This window comes from Choloepus didactylus, chromosome 2 (genome assembly GCF_015220235.1).
Source record: "Choloepus didactylus isolate mChoDid1 chromosome 2, mChoDid1.pri, whole genome shotgun sequence".
NCBI lineage: Eukaryota > Metazoa > Chordata > Mammalia > Pilosa > Megalonychidae > Choloepus > Choloepus didactylus.
The window spans coordinates 111,707,589-111,721,949 of record NC_051308.1 but is presented as its reverse complement, the minus strand read 5'-3'; the positions used below and the strand labels follow the sequence as shown (position 1 = coordinate 111,721,949).

At 54.3% G+C, this 14,361-nt stretch overlaps 1 protein-coding gene and 1 pseudogene across 1 annotated transcript; both read left to right on the top strand.

The window, feature by feature from the left end:
• Positions 1–4,880: 4,880 nt before the first annotated feature.
• Positions 4,881–11,405, top strand: LOC119512834 (annotated as a pseudogene).
• A 217-nt stretch (positions 11,406–11,622) lies between these two features.
• LOC119517427 (immunoglobulin superfamily DCC subclass member 3-like) lies at positions 11,623–13,398 on the top strand. The gene is made up of 4 exons (XM_037814108.1): positions 11,623–11,884; positions 11,971–12,159; positions 12,519–12,647; positions 13,269–13,398. The coding sequence occupies exons 1-3, from the start codon at positions 11,770–11,772 to the stop codon at positions 12,632–12,634; spliced, it is 420 nt and encodes a 139-aa protein (XP_037670036.1). The 5' UTR covers positions 11,623–11,769; the 3' UTR covers positions 12,635–12,647; positions 13,269–13,398.
• Positions 13,399–14,361: the final 963 nt, after the last annotated feature.

Sequence of the window (14,361 nt, the reverse complement as noted above, 5' to 3'; positions counted from 1 at the left end):
AAACCATTTCTTCTCCTCAAAGTGCCAGGGGTATTGGCCTTTACCTGCTGTATTAGTTGGGGTTCTCTAGGGAAACAGAACCAACAGTATATATATATATATATATATATATATATATGTAGAGAGAACGAGAGAGATCAATATAAAGAGATTTTTTTTTAATAGGAATTGGCTCATGCAACTGTGGGGATAGGCAAGTCCGATTCTATACAGCAAACTGCAAGCTGAGAACTCCAATGAAGGTTTCCTTGAATTCCTCAGGAGAAACTGGCTGGCCGAAGTAGAGATGGAAATTCTCCCTTCTGACTGCTGAAATCATCACTTCTCCTTTTAAGGCCTTCAGCTGATTGGATGAGACTTCTCTCATTGTTGAGGGCAATCTCCTCAGCTGATTGTAATCAGCCACAGATGCAATCAACTTACTGATGATTTAAGTCCACAAAATAAGTCCATGAAATGTCCTCACAGAAACAATCAGGCCAGTGCTTGCCTGACCAGACAACTGGGCACCATCACCTGGCCAAGTTGACACATGAACTTAACCATCACACACACCTTATCAGGACATCCTTGGTACGTCTGCTGCTCGCTTCCCTGGCAGTTCCTTGGCTGCGGTCCTGGAGCATATGCAGATCATGTCGTGTCTGAGATGGCACCCTGTACCTGCGGCCCCCGGACTCCCTGCACCAGGGGCTGCTCCCCCTCTGCATCTCCTGGATCTATCACACTTGACCGTTTACAGAGTACCTTTGGGTTTGTTCCTCCCTGGGGCTTGCACTCCAGTGGAGGAGACACAACAAAAATCTAGAAGATGTGAAGTGTCACATAGTGACAATGTCAGGGGCAGAATAGACAGGGATGTTGTATCAGATTACCACAAACTTGATGGCTGAAAACAACACAAATTTGTTACCTTACAGTTATGGAAGTTAATCCAGGTGCCGTCAGGACTGCATTCCCTCCTGGAGGCTCTAGGGGAGCCTTTTGCAGTTTCTAAAGGTCTCCGGCTTCCTTTAGCTCGTGGCTCTATTTTCAAAGACTTCAGCAGCCGGTGGAATCCTCCCGTCACCTCACACGGAACTTCTCCCACAGTCACAACTCCCTCTGACTCTTTTTCTGCCTCCCTCTTCCACTCTGAAGGACCCTTGTGATGACATTGGGCCCACTTGGACAATCCTGGATAATCTCCTTTCTTTATGGTCAGCTGGTTAGCAACCTGAATTCCTCTTTGCCTTGCAACCTAACGTATTAACAGGTTCTGGGGATTAGGACATGGACGTTTTTGGGAAGCTGTTTTCCTGCCTGCCACTGATGAGGAGACTCTTGGAGAGAGACAGAGAGATGGGGAGAGTGAAAAAGATATGGGGAGACATACAGATGCAGACTGAGAGGAGACATGGGGAGAGAGAAAAGAAATAAGGTTCTAGTGTGCCAGGGGAGTCCTCCAGAGGGGTTCATCCGCAGCAGAGAACCTTCCAGGAAAGTTGTTCTAGAAAAGCCTGGAGCAGCTGTGAAAACTTCAGACCTAGCCAGAGGTCTGCTCAGGATTGGACCAATTACCAATCATCAGGCAGGGAGGAAAACATGGGCAGTTGTCAGCAAATCAATCTTTCCAGCATTTCCTGACCCTGAGCATCAAGGCTATTGGGGTCTCTACCCCTGGGTTGGAGCTTCCATGCCTGGGGTCCAGGTTGCTGTATGCAGTTCTTGGTGGGGATGTGGGTATATCCCCTCGGTGGGGTGGGGGTGGGGTTGTGTGTGAGGCTTTCATCAAATTCTCAAAGGGGATTGGGACCAATAAAACTCCTACTTTGAAAGTTATAAAAATAAGTGCTTGGAATGTAAAATGGTGCAGCCACTTAGGAAAACAATCTGGCAGTTCCTCAAAATGTCAAACATAGAATTACTCAATAACCTAGTGTGGTGGTTTAGAGCTGTTATGTACCCCAGAAAAGGCCGTGCTCTTTTAATCCATTCCTGTGGGTGCAGACCTATTGTGGGTGGGACCTTTTGATTAGGTTATATCAGTTGAGGCCCGCCCCAGGGTAGGTCTTAAATCCCCTTACTGAAGCCTTTTTATAAAAGATGAAATTAAGAAAAGCTCATAGAGAAAAGCCCCGGAGAAGCTAAGAGAGGACCCACAGAAGCTCAGAGAGGAAGCCACTGGAACCAGTGGCTGAAAGCAACAAAACCCAGGAGTGTAGGACCAGTGTTGGCCATGTGCCTTGAGATGTGACAGAGGTGTCCCAGATGCCAGCAGCCTGCCTTCAGAGTCCAGGTATCATCCTATTGATGCCTAAGAACTGTAAATTGCAAGTTAATAAATCCCCATTGTAAAAGCCAACCCATTTCCGGTATACTGCATGCCAGCAGCTTTAGCAAACCAAAACACCTAGCAGTTCCACCTCTAGGTATTTACCCAAGAAAATTGAAAACATATGTCCACAAAAAAACTTGTACACAAATGCTCACAGCAGCATTATTCACAATAGCCCCAAAGTGGAAACAACCCAAATGTCCATTAACAGATGAATGGATAAACCAAATGTGGTATATCTGTATAGTAGAATATTATTCAGCCATAAGAAGCACTGAGTTCTGGTACGTGCTACAATGTGGATGAGCCTTGAAAACGTTATGTTAAGTGAAAGAAGCAAGTCACAAAAGATCACATATTGTATGATTCCATTTGTGTAAATGTTTAGAGAAGGCAGAGATAGTAGATTAGTGGTTGCCTGGTACTGATAGGGTGGTGGGATGGGGAGTGTCCACTAAGGGGTACACAGTTTTATAGGGGGTGGTGAAAATGCTCCAAATTAGATTATGGTGATGGTTGCACATCTATGTGAACGTGCTAAAAATCACTGAATTGTACACCATAAACAATGTACATTATAGTATGTTAATTATATCTCAATAAAGCTATTCTTTCAAAAATCAAAGTGTTTGTCCTGTAAAGAGCAAGGTATTTCACTAGATCCTCACAACCTCAGAACCTACATTACAGGTGAGACCATCTCGGAGGGGAGGGGCCCTAGGACAAGGCAGGATGGTTAGAGACAGAGCCAGAACCCTGAACTCAGGTCTCCAGCATCAGTCACTCTCTGTCCTGAAGACCTTGCTGGAGGGTGACTTCAGAGGTGACGGGGCAAGTTGGCAGGTAATGGGGCGCCTTCTCTGCAGGGGTATGGGAGAGTGAGCAGTCCCAGGGAAAGCCAGGTAGGGAAGAGAAGGCACCAACAAACCCCGAGACCGACCTCGCTGGGCCATGCTCAGCACCAAGCCCTCATCTCATTTAGTCCTCCGGGTCCTCTGGGGGAAACTGTTCCTGTCACACATCCTCCCCACCCCCACCCCACCCCAGCCATTTTACGGATGAGGAAGCAGACTCAGAGAGGTAAATGTGCTGAGCCAAGGACACACAGCGAGCAAGTGATTGGGACCAGGGCCTGTGCTCCTTTTCCTGCTCAGGCTGCCCTGACCCAGGGGGCCTGTCCAGGGAAGGAGTGGAAACCCCCAACCAAGGCTTCAAGACAGAACAGAGAGGGGAAGGGCTGGGCAAGGAGGGCTGGTGGGGAGGCTGCATGCTCCCCCCACCCCCAGCATTCTCGGGCCCTTTTCTGGGGCAGCTGAGGCCTGGGATGTGGACACCACAGCCTGCTGGTCTGGGGGGGAGGTGGGAGAGACAGAGGGGTGTGGGCTGACCCTGAAGGCCCAGGAGCAAGGAGGGCGAGCCAGAGAGGAGACGCACAAGTCCGGGCCAAGGCTGAGGATGGAGCTGGTGCTGCAGAGACATAGGGGCAGCCTAAGCTGGGCAGGGGCAATGCTGGGGGGAAAGCGTGAGAAGAAGGGGATTCAGGGAAGACTCAGTCAGGACCCAGACTGGCTGGAGCACCTGGGTGGAGGCCGGGATGCTTTGTGCCCTCATGTCCTGCCCCAACCAGACTTCCCCACTTCTGCCTTTATACCGTACCCCTGTTCACAGACAACTCATGTACCTCCCAGGGAACCCTCTCATCTCACCAGAAGCTCTACTTCTTTTTTCTTTTTTTTAACAGGAAAACTGTAATTAAGGAAGGGCCGGGGGTCCTGCAGAAATAGCAAGTCTCAAAAGTCATCCCCTTTCTGAGTCCCAGGACCCACTTGCTTGTTTTAAGTGGTTAGCCTGGTGGGGGTGATGGGGCAGGGGTCCGAGCCTCTTTCTTCTCTTTAGGATGGGACGGGTGGAGGCTGGGCCTGGGATGGCTGGGTCCCCACCTCCCGCAGGCTGGCGCCTCTCGGCCCCTGACAGCCCCAAGCCATTGTCCCAATAAGAATAGAGAGAACAGCTTTGGAAAGTGACACTATGAACGGTGAGGGGGCTGCTGGGCCGTGACCGAACTAATGGGATGAGTTCTGCCGTCCCCGGGCCCTGGCTCAGCACCTGGGACAGCGGCTCTGCTAGGGGGTGGGGGCTCTGCGCCCCTCCCTGGGACCCCAACTCAGACTCCAAGCCACTCCTGTCCAGGAGCTGCATCCCCAGAGATGGGGTTGTGGGGATCAGAGGCCCCAACTCCTCCTAGAACTTCACTCCCCTTCAATCAAAGTTTGAGGTGAGTGAGGGGTGGGTCTGACCAGCTGGGAGAGGATTCCACAGGCTGAGAAAGGGGCGGGTCTGACTCCCCGACTTTGCCTCGCTCTCATTGGCCCTTGTCCCCTCCTCCCTCCCCCACCCGCCCACCCCAATTGTCTCCGTGTCTGGGTCCTGGCCCTGGGAGGAGGGGACAGTGGGGATAGGGTGGGGCGGGGGCTCAGGCTGAAAGCAGAGAAACCCAGCTCCAGGGAGGACGGAGGGAAGGACAGCAGCCTCCAGCCTCGACCCCAGTCCTTGGCCCCCCCAAATCTTGGGCTCTCCAAAGCAAGGCAGGAGACCTCACAGTCTGCCCCTGAGTGTGGAGCAGGAATGTCCACAGCCCTGGGGCCCCCAGGCTGAAGGCAGAAGACCAGGACTGCTTGGGGGTAGCCCGGGCCTGGTAGGGACATGGGGCTGGGGCTGCTGGGGCTGCTGCTGCTTCAGGACTGGGGTAAGGGGACAGGGATGGGGAAGCCCAAGAAGGCTGGAGCCAGCAGGGCATCAGGGGAGGGGCAAGACTTTGGCAATGAGCAGGAAATGGGAGGAAAGACAGGTAAGAGGGGTAGGTGGCAGAGAAAGGGGAGAAGACCAGGGTGGGAGAGCTGGGGGCAAGCTGGGGAAAAGAGGGGCAGAGGGACAAATGATGGCAGCAGTAGAGGTGGGGAAATCTCATCAGGCAGCAGAGGATAGAGGGGTGAGCATGGAGGAGAGGCATATGGTGCAGGAAAGAGCTCTGTGGAGAGAGGGCTCTGGGAGGCAAGACTGTGGCTACTATCCTTACTGTGCTGGGCTGAGCCGGGGGGTCGCACGGGGTGAGTGGCTAGGAAGGGCCTGGGCAGGCAAAGGGGTTTCCCCCCAGATGTCCCTGAGCGCATCAAGGCTGGGGTCACCCACCCTGGCCTCTCACGGGCCCATCTGCCAGCCCATCCTCTCGGAAGGTCCTGGCTCAGCCTTGCACATTTACACGCGTGCCTGGTCGGACAGCTCTGCTCATGTGCATCTGAACCGTGGCTTTGGTGTGTGTCTCTTGCCCTGTGCGTATGTATCTGTGACTCGGAGTCTGTACGAGCATCTGCGTGTGACCTGTGCTTGTGTCCTCTGTGAGAATGAGTGTCTGGGCTGGAATCTGTGTCTAGAAGCTGGGGGAGTCTGTGAGATTGTGATTTTCAGTCTGTGTGTATGTGTGCAAATGAGTGTGCATGCGTATAAGCATGTTCCTTCCCTATTCAGGGGCCGGGGTCCTGGCTGGGAGTGGGGAGGGGGAAGAGGAGAGCTGGGAGTCCTGGGAAGCTAACCCCGCAGGCAGGCAGGCAGATGGGCTGAGGGGGGAGGGGAGGGGCACCCCCGTTTCCCCCAGAATGCACAATGCCCATGCCTCAGCCCCTGACCTCGCTACCTGACCTCGCCATTGTGCCTGCTCCGCCCCCTCCCTGTTGCCAGGGCCCGGCTGAAAGAGGCCATCAATCATGGCCGGCCCCGCGCCCACATCCCGCCAGCCGGACAGAGCCAGGCCCAGCTCCTCAGACGGCCAGGCCCTGCTCTCCTCTCCCTGCTCCTCCCTGGCTGCCCCGAGGACCCCCAAAGTAAAGTCCTGTCTTCTGGCCGCTCGCTCAGCCCGGAAGGTGGTCAAAGTTGAGGGGGGCAGTTGGCGGGCAGAAGGTGGGCCCTGGGAGGACGCTGCGTCCAGGCCGCGCTGGCTGTCCTCACAGGCCATGCTGCAGGCTCCGAGCTGGCCTTCGTGCAGGAGCCGGGGGATGTGGTGGCCGTGCACGAGTGCCCACTGGTGCTGCCCTGCCGGGTGGAGGGGAAACTGCCCGTGTCCATCTCCTGGCAGTGGGATGGGCAGGCCCTGGTCAACGACAGTGGTGCCACCCTGATGCCGGATGGCCCCCTGCGTCTGGCCGTCCTGCCCTCCCACCAGAGTGCCCCTGCCCATGCCCACGAGTACCACTACGTGGCCCAGAACCGCTATTGGCAGCTGGTGAGCCGGCAGGCCTGAGTCCAGCTGGCAGGTGAGTGACCAGGGCTGCTCCCAGGAAGGGGTTGGTGACAGGGCACAGGGCCATCCACAGAGGGTACCTGCTGGGCCCTGGGCAGGGCTGATGTCCATTAGGTGGGGGGAGGGGAGCACAGTGCCTACGGCCCAGGACACTTTAGGGGCCCACAAAAAGGTTTTAAGTTTAATTTTTTTTAACAGAAGAAAATATGAGTATAATAACGGATATGCAATAATGAATCCAGCTTTGGATTGTATTTGTCTTTATAACAACACATTTGTAAAATATAATTTTTAATATTTAAAAATATTTGTTTAAGGAAAGTGCTTATGGCCCATGAAGATCAGAGACCTGAGAGTCTAGGGTTGCGTGGTGAGAAGGGCCACAGGAGGTGGCAGTTGTAGGCAGAGGCAGGAGCCGGGGCTCTGGGGCATGGTTGCAGGGGTCAAAGCCCAGGACTGGGTCTGCAGATGCTCAGGGCCTTCACCCATGCCCTCAGGTCTGTCCTGCTTCCACCAACACCCTCAGTCTGTCACGGTGGAGCGGGGTGGGGTCGCCTGCTTCCAGTGCCTGATCCAGGGGGTGTCTGAGCCCTCCATTTCCTGGGAGCACAATGGCACAGTGCTGAGTCCCGCCAGCCACCGGTGAGCACGAGCCAGGAGGGGGCCGGGCGGTGGGCTGGGGGCCTGGACACCAGCTGTGGACCCCTGACCTCTGCATCCTCAGGGTGACCCTGCTGCCTGGTGGCATCCTCTACATCACCAGTGTGAGCCAGACTGACGTGGGCACCTACCGCTGCATGGCACGCAACATGGCCGGCACCCACCACAGCCAGGATGCACAGCTGAGCCTGAGCAGTAAGCAAGGAGTCAGAGTGGGCACTGGGCAGAGGGGAGGGGGTGGGACACTGCTTGGAGTGGAAGTGTCTACACAGACACTGTGGAGAGGCAGATGTGGGGACCGTTTGGGTGCCTACCGTGGGTTTGGCACTGGGCTGGGTATGGCAGGACGGGTCTGTCACTGGCGGGTGTGGAGGCAGTGCTGTGGATGCCCAGCGGAGTGGCCTCTAACCCAGCCTCGGGCTGGGGGCAGGGGATGATCAGGGGCTTCCTGGAGTAAGCTGTACCAAGCTTGTTGTTGAAGGGTGCATGAAGAGAGGCAGGTCAAGGTCAGGAAGGTGGGAGGCAGGGACACCAGGCAGAGAGCCACGGTATGTGCAAAGGCACTAGAATGAGAACACCACAGTTTGCAAGGCCGTTCTGCATTGCTGAACCACAGAATGGGTAGAATTCAGATTAATAAAGAGTTGATGCTGGAGAGGTAGGCAAGGCCCAGCATGAGAAGTCTGGACTTGATCTGGAGGCCAGAGGAAGCCCGTCATGGGTTTATAAGCGGAACTCAGAGTCAGCCTGTTTCTTGGATGGGAGTGGGTACCTGGGTACAATTCTGTGTGTACATGTATGCGTGTGCGTGTGCAAGTGTGTATATGTGCATCTGTGCCTGTGTGTCTCTGTGCGTGCCTGTGTGTTTGTGCCTGTATGTGTGAGTGTGGGTACACATTTGCACAGGTGTCTTTCTTAGAGCAAAGATGAAAATAGCTTTGAACCTGAGATGAAATACCCAGGATGACCCCAAATGTAGGTCAAGGGGGGTGGGAGAGTTGAGCTTAGACTGATCCCACCTCAAGTCTCAGGTGTCTTCCCGACACAGGCACGTCATGCCTGAATCATCCACTAGGGGGCTCCAGGGTATAAATAAAAAAGTGAACCATGGAAAACCACCCCCTTGCCGTAGCACAGACTTTCAAGACATCTCTGACAAAATTTCACCAAAGGATATATATGTATGACTGAAAGGGGAAGAGGAGAGATGTTGTGTTTCTGATCTGGAACTGTCTTAGAAACTCAAAGCAAATGGGGATCAGGGCTCCTCCCCGAGACCCGTGGGAAGCGTGGGCCTCCTCGGACTTTCTTCCCCTTCCCATCAACCACCTGGGGCAGGAGGGCAGGGCAGGATGCCAGGCCTCCTGGTGCTTGATGCTCCTGGCCAAACATTGGGTTCGCCTGGGACAGACCCGGGGTCCTCCACTCAGGACCGTGAGGAGGCAGGGGAATGAATGGTCAGAAGGAGGAGCAGATGCCTGTTGTGGGGCAGAGGGCTCAAGAGTTCACAGCTTGCCTATAGATGTGAGGAAGGGAGCTGGTATCAGTGTAGACTCTTCTCCAGGTACAGAGACTGGAGAGCAAGGCCCCAAACCATTCATTCCGAAAGCACTCATGCGGCACCTGTCTGCAGTGGGTGCCAGGGAGACAGAATTTCCCAGTCTTTCAAGGAGCTCACAGTGGTGGGAGAGGGGTACACTTTGTCAGCTATGCAGTGTTACCAAGATCCAGGTTTGAGTGCCAGCTCTGCCAACCCCTCTGACATTGGGCAAGTTACCTAACTTCTCTGACACTTGGTTTTCTTATCTGTAAACTGGAGGAAATAGAAGTATTTAGCTCACAGGGCTGTAGTGAGGGTGAAACGAGACAAAGCGTGCCGGGCTTATGGCACAATGTCCCCGCCCGACTGAACGGCCTGACCAGGCAGAACACAGCCTCCTCAACCAAGGCCAGGACACTCCCCCTCGTCCACAGCCTGTACTGGAGCTTGTCAGAGGAAAGCTGAGACGTGCCTGGCCCAAAGCAGGCCCTCAATAGATACTCGCTGAATGGATGAATGAATGAATGAATGAACAAATGAAATAAAGACTATCCTAAACTTTGAGGAATATTTAAAGACATATAAGATTTTAAACCAGCCCTTGAGAAACTTTCATTTTAGAGACCCAAAATTTTATTTGAGGAACTTCTTAATAAAGGACATTTATGATGAAAGGGTTAAAAATAATCACAAAGTCTTATAAAATACAAGGTGGCAAAAACAAAAACCGGGGCAACTGGATAAAGGAAACCAAGGGTTTGTTTTCACCTGTGTTGTTCACAACTGTATTCCAAATATGAGAATAGTGTTTACTAGATGGTGGTTGCCAAATGATGATTTGTTGAATAAAAAAATTAAATAAGGTGAGGAAGGGTGACAGCACAAAATGAAGATGTGGTTTAGACCTAAAATAGCAGTGTATTTTGAAAAACATTTCTATTGCTCCTTGAACAGCCTGGCATTCTTTCCGAGGGAAAGGTCTCCCGCCACCTTAGGTAGGCCTCTGTCCCCACCTGCACCCCAGGGTGAGGCACCTAGGGGAGATGGAGCCAGTTTCAGTGCTTACACTTTCTCCTCTCTCCTCGCAGCCAGTTTACCTTGGGGCCTGCTTAGCCCGCCAAAGCTTAGCCCTGATGCTTAACTGTCAAGAGGCCTTGGGCTTGTCCTTTTTTCTATCTATAAAACGGATAAAATAGCAGCTGCTGGAAGCAGCTCAAATGTATGGTCACACTGTGGGCTAGAAGGGGACTACCACGTGCATTGTGTTTATTGAACTGGGAGGTTCTTGTTTCCTGAACCCTGTTGCCAACGCACAGCGGGACCCCCACGGCTGCTGCAGAAGCCTGAGATCCTGTCTGGGCCTCAGAACCTGACGCTCACAGTGCACCAGACCGCGGTGCCGGAGTGTGTCGCCACCGGCCACCCGCAGCCAGTCGTCTCCTGGAGCCGCCTGAGTGCGCAGCCGCCTGGCCCCAATCCGCCCCTCAGAGCCCCCCACCCCTTTGCCCTTTCCCGGTCTTGACCCCCTCGCGCCTTCCCGCAGACGGCCGCTTTATTGGCGTGGAGGGCATCCAAGTCCTGGGCACCGGAAACCTCATGATCTCCGACGTGTCGGTCCAACACTCGGGAGTCTACGTGTGCGCCACCAACCGGCCGGGCACCCGCGTCCGGCGCACGGCTCAGGGTGTCCTGCTAGTGCAGGGTGAGCCCCTAGGGCTGGATGGGCCCAGGGAACACGGATATCCTCTCCAGACTGGACGCCAGTCGCGCCTGGGAGACCCGGGAAGCATAGGACTATCCACCCCTCTTCTCCCTGGGAGCAAAGACGCCCTCCCTGGTGGCTGCAGCTGAGAACTGCTGCCCTCGCTGGCCTGGAGGGGGCACCAGGAGGGAGGGAACCAGGACAGGGAGAAGGTATGGACCGGAGAGGCAAGAGGTCCAGTCTTATGGTGTCTTCCATCCTGTTTCCCACCTAGCTCCCCCCGAGTTTGTCCAGTGGCCTCAGTCCTTGTCCAAGCCCCCAGGCAGCAGCGCCATCTTCACCTGCATGGCCCAGGGCGTCCCTGAGCCATGTCTGGTCTGGTTGAAGAATGGAAAGGTACTGAGTCCTGGGGATAACACATGACTGACTCACAACAACAGGTACCCTTGGACATCCCCCACCTCTACGACTGTCAATGGCAGAGAGCCCCACCCACCCCAGGCATCCACCCCCACCTACACACAACAGTAACTCTTTACCCAAATCTACTCTAAAGCTCACCACTCACACGCAAACCCCAGCAAGTTACCTTCTACTTCTATAGGAAGCTTGTGGGGCCTGCTCCCCTGTAAGTAATACCCATACACAGGAGGTGGGTTCTTCTGCTCCTGGGCAAGCCCGTGGGTCTCTGAAATAGGCAGTCTCCTCCCGTAGGGCTGGAGGTGTGGGGGTCTTGGCAGGAAGGGGGCCTCAGCAGCAATGTTTGTCTTCCCCCAGCACACTGATGTTAGCCCCGGTCTCGGCTGAGGATGAAGCCATCTACCAATGCGTGGCAGAGAACAGCACTGGCTCCAGGCTGCCCCTGCTCCTGACTGGTGATGTCCCTGGGTAAGTCCCTCTCGTTCTCTGGGCCCCAGCCTCCTTGGTGATCCCTACGCTCCTCTGAACTCTTCTCAGGCCTTTGGTCTATGGCTCTCTGAACTGGCTGCATCTGCATATGGTCCTCTTGAGCTTGACATTCCAGGCCCCTTTCTCATCCTCCTTATTTCTCTTCCTAGCTCCAACTTCGGCTGCTCTCTTCCCTGGTCTCCTTGGAGGCCTGGCACCAGGAGGGGCTTTGCCCCCACTTTGTGTGTGTGTATATGTGTGGGATGAAGCTAGTGAGGGAGAAGGATGCGGAGATGCCAAACTACTCTGCTCCCCAGAGCCAGCCAGCCCAGAGCTTCAGGAGGCTGTGAGCAAAGGCAACTTGAAGCATGTCCTCCCAAACCTGGAGCCTGCCACCACCTACTCCATCCACTTGGCATGCGTACTCAGCAGAGGGGACCAGCCAGGACTCTGCTCCCATCCACACCTCCACCATGGGTAGCAGTGAGTGACAGCCTCTCTAGCCATGTAGAGCACCTGGCCTCAGGTGGACAGAGATTGCCAACTAGCTCATTTGTTTTCCTCTGCAGCCCCTGCTGCCCTGGGCTTCTCTACCAAAGTGCTCAATGCTACCTCCATACAGGCCTCCTGGGAACTGCCAACCCAGCTGGAGCCCATCCAAGGCTTCAAACTTTTTCACCGGAAGCTGCCAGCTGCCCATTTTGAGGGGCCCCTACTGTTGGCTAGCAGTGTCAGCTCCTTCCTCTGCACAGACCCAGGTGAGGCCCTAAACCTTGTGCCACCTCTGGGTCTCTAGGAACTGAGCTTCCTGCCTTAGAAAGGCCTGTTCCCTTCATGTTCCCCTGCTCCTGGCAGAGCCAGCTGCCCTCTATGAGATCAAACTCCAGGCATTCAATGGCAATGGGGATGGTAACAGCAGTGCCCACTTCGTCTCTCTGCATTATGTGCCCTTGGCCACCCCTGGTGAGTGGACTCCAAGAGGAGGTAGTAGGCCTGGGATCAGAGCAGGCCCCTCAATAGGATCCATGGCTGCCTGACATCAGACCTAGACCTTGGGCGGGGTGGGGGCACTAGGTTTTGCCATCCCTGGTCCTGACAGATGGCACTGTGTCCACAGAGTCCAAGGCTGGCTGCTCTTGCAGCCAGGATGAGAGCAGCTCATTGCCTGGGGTTGTAGTGGGCGTCCATGTGGGCCTGGCTGCCCTCATCGTTTGCCTCCCTGCATCTTCCTGAGCTGGCGATATAGGTAAGGGCCAGGGTGGTTAATGCAGAAAACTGCTGGGGAGAATCTGCATCTCTGTGACAGGACCTATGACAGCAAGAGAGAGTGCTCATCCATCACTAATCCAAATCTTCCATTCTTTCATTTTACTAATGAGAGGACTGAGAGAGAGGAAGCCAGTTCTTCTCAGAGCTGTGTGGTACCAGGAGTGGGAGGATGGGGGCTACATAAAACAGAGCAGAAGGGACCAGGGCCCCCAAATCAGAGGGCAAAGAGGGCAGAAGTAGGCCAGAGCCAGCTCCCCTGCCATCCAACAGCATGAGGAAAAGGCCCACCATCTCCATCCCTGGGGAGTATGGAACAGGCTGAAGGGCTGGGACAGGTATTAAGCTAGGAGGCTCCAGACAGGCTATGGTGCTGACCTTTCCTATCTGGGCAGCCTCTGCTGCAGACAGGGGTCCCGAGAATGCTGGGCAGTGCCTCAGTCTGCCTCAGACAGCTGGGGGCCGACAAGGCCAGGCTCAGAGTGGAGGAAAGCCGGGGGAGAAGAGTGAACTCATCACCCAGGTGGGGGGGTGTTGGTAGGGGAAGCTAGTGGGCTTGAATGTCTTCAGACAGAGGCCTAACCACCTCCTTCCCTCTCAGGTGACTGTGGAACAGCTGCCCTTAGCCTAGAGCCCTCCCAAAGTTGGCTCCCTCCCAGACCCATCAAAGAATCTACCTCACCTGTTCCTGTCACCCTGGAACCAGTAAAGAACCAAAGGTGGCTCAGCCCCTCTCTGGGCAAGGGCAAGCCTGGCCACATGGGGAGAGAAGAGGGTTTGGTTCCTCTATTCCTCCTTCAACCCTAAGAAATAGGGAGATTGTGTCCTTTCCTCCACCATACCAAATAATCACAAACTAAACCAAGCTCAGTTGGGAAGTTACCCCTATCCCAGTTACCCCTGACTCATAACCCATCCAGTATATCCACCTTTTGGTCCAAATATGTTGTATCTACCCGAAGACGTATAGCTTTAAGAGTCTCCCCAAAAAAGGGGGAGGCAGGGCAAGGGGCTCTGTGATCACCTCCATCTCACAAGCAGCCCTTTAGTCTGAAATCTCAGTTTCTGTCTCCTCATGCTCAAATTGAAGTCTGACTCAGGGACAGCGACCTGCATTCCTTGTGGTCTGAGTGGGCAGGTGGGCAAAGGGGGTGCTGAGTTCTTTGACCTAACACCACAGGAGTCCTGAACATCTAAGCTCACATGACCTGCTTCTCTGAGCAACCAAATACCCATCTCCCCCTTCCCATATTTAAAGCACTGGTTCCTCTTAAGGGTGCATCCCCTCCCCATTTGATTTACATTTTTGAAAGCAGTTAGTAATTTGACACAGGGTTTTGGTGGCCTCAAATCCCTTGTAGAGTAAGCACAGAGGCTGTGGAGCACCCTGCTCAGTCCCCCTCAATTCTAAGTGTCCAAAGAGGACCTCTGCCAGTCTATGGCACTGAGGGCCCCAGAGTCCTCCAGCTGTTGTCATACCATAAAGCCAAAGCCCTAGACTCTATTGTTCAACCTCTCCCTCAATGACTGTCCCCTATTGTGCCCAAAAGGGGGAGTATCTTGTTTGGGAGGGAAGACTCAGGGCTTAGGGAACCCCAAACCCTGTCTCTTCTGTGCTCTTGTAGAGTGATGCCAGTGCCAATGACAAGATTCCAGAAGAGCTGGACCCTCCCCCTCCACAACTCCTCTCTGCA

Excerpts from the sequence above, each read along its gene's own strand:
- LOC119517427 (XM_037814108.1), top strand. The coding sequence starts at position 11,770 with ATGTCCTCCCAAACCTGGAGCCTGCCACCACCTACTCCATCCACTTGG. Across the intron at positions 11,885-11,970 it reads CACCTCCACCATGGGTAGCA|CCCCTGCTGCCCTGGGCTTC; the intron begins GTGAGTGACAGC and ends TTTCCTCTGCAG. Across the intron at positions 12,160-12,518 it reads CTTCCTCTGCACAGACCCAG|AGTCCAAGGCTGGCTGCTCT; the intron begins GTGAGGCCCTAA and ends CTGTGTCCACAG.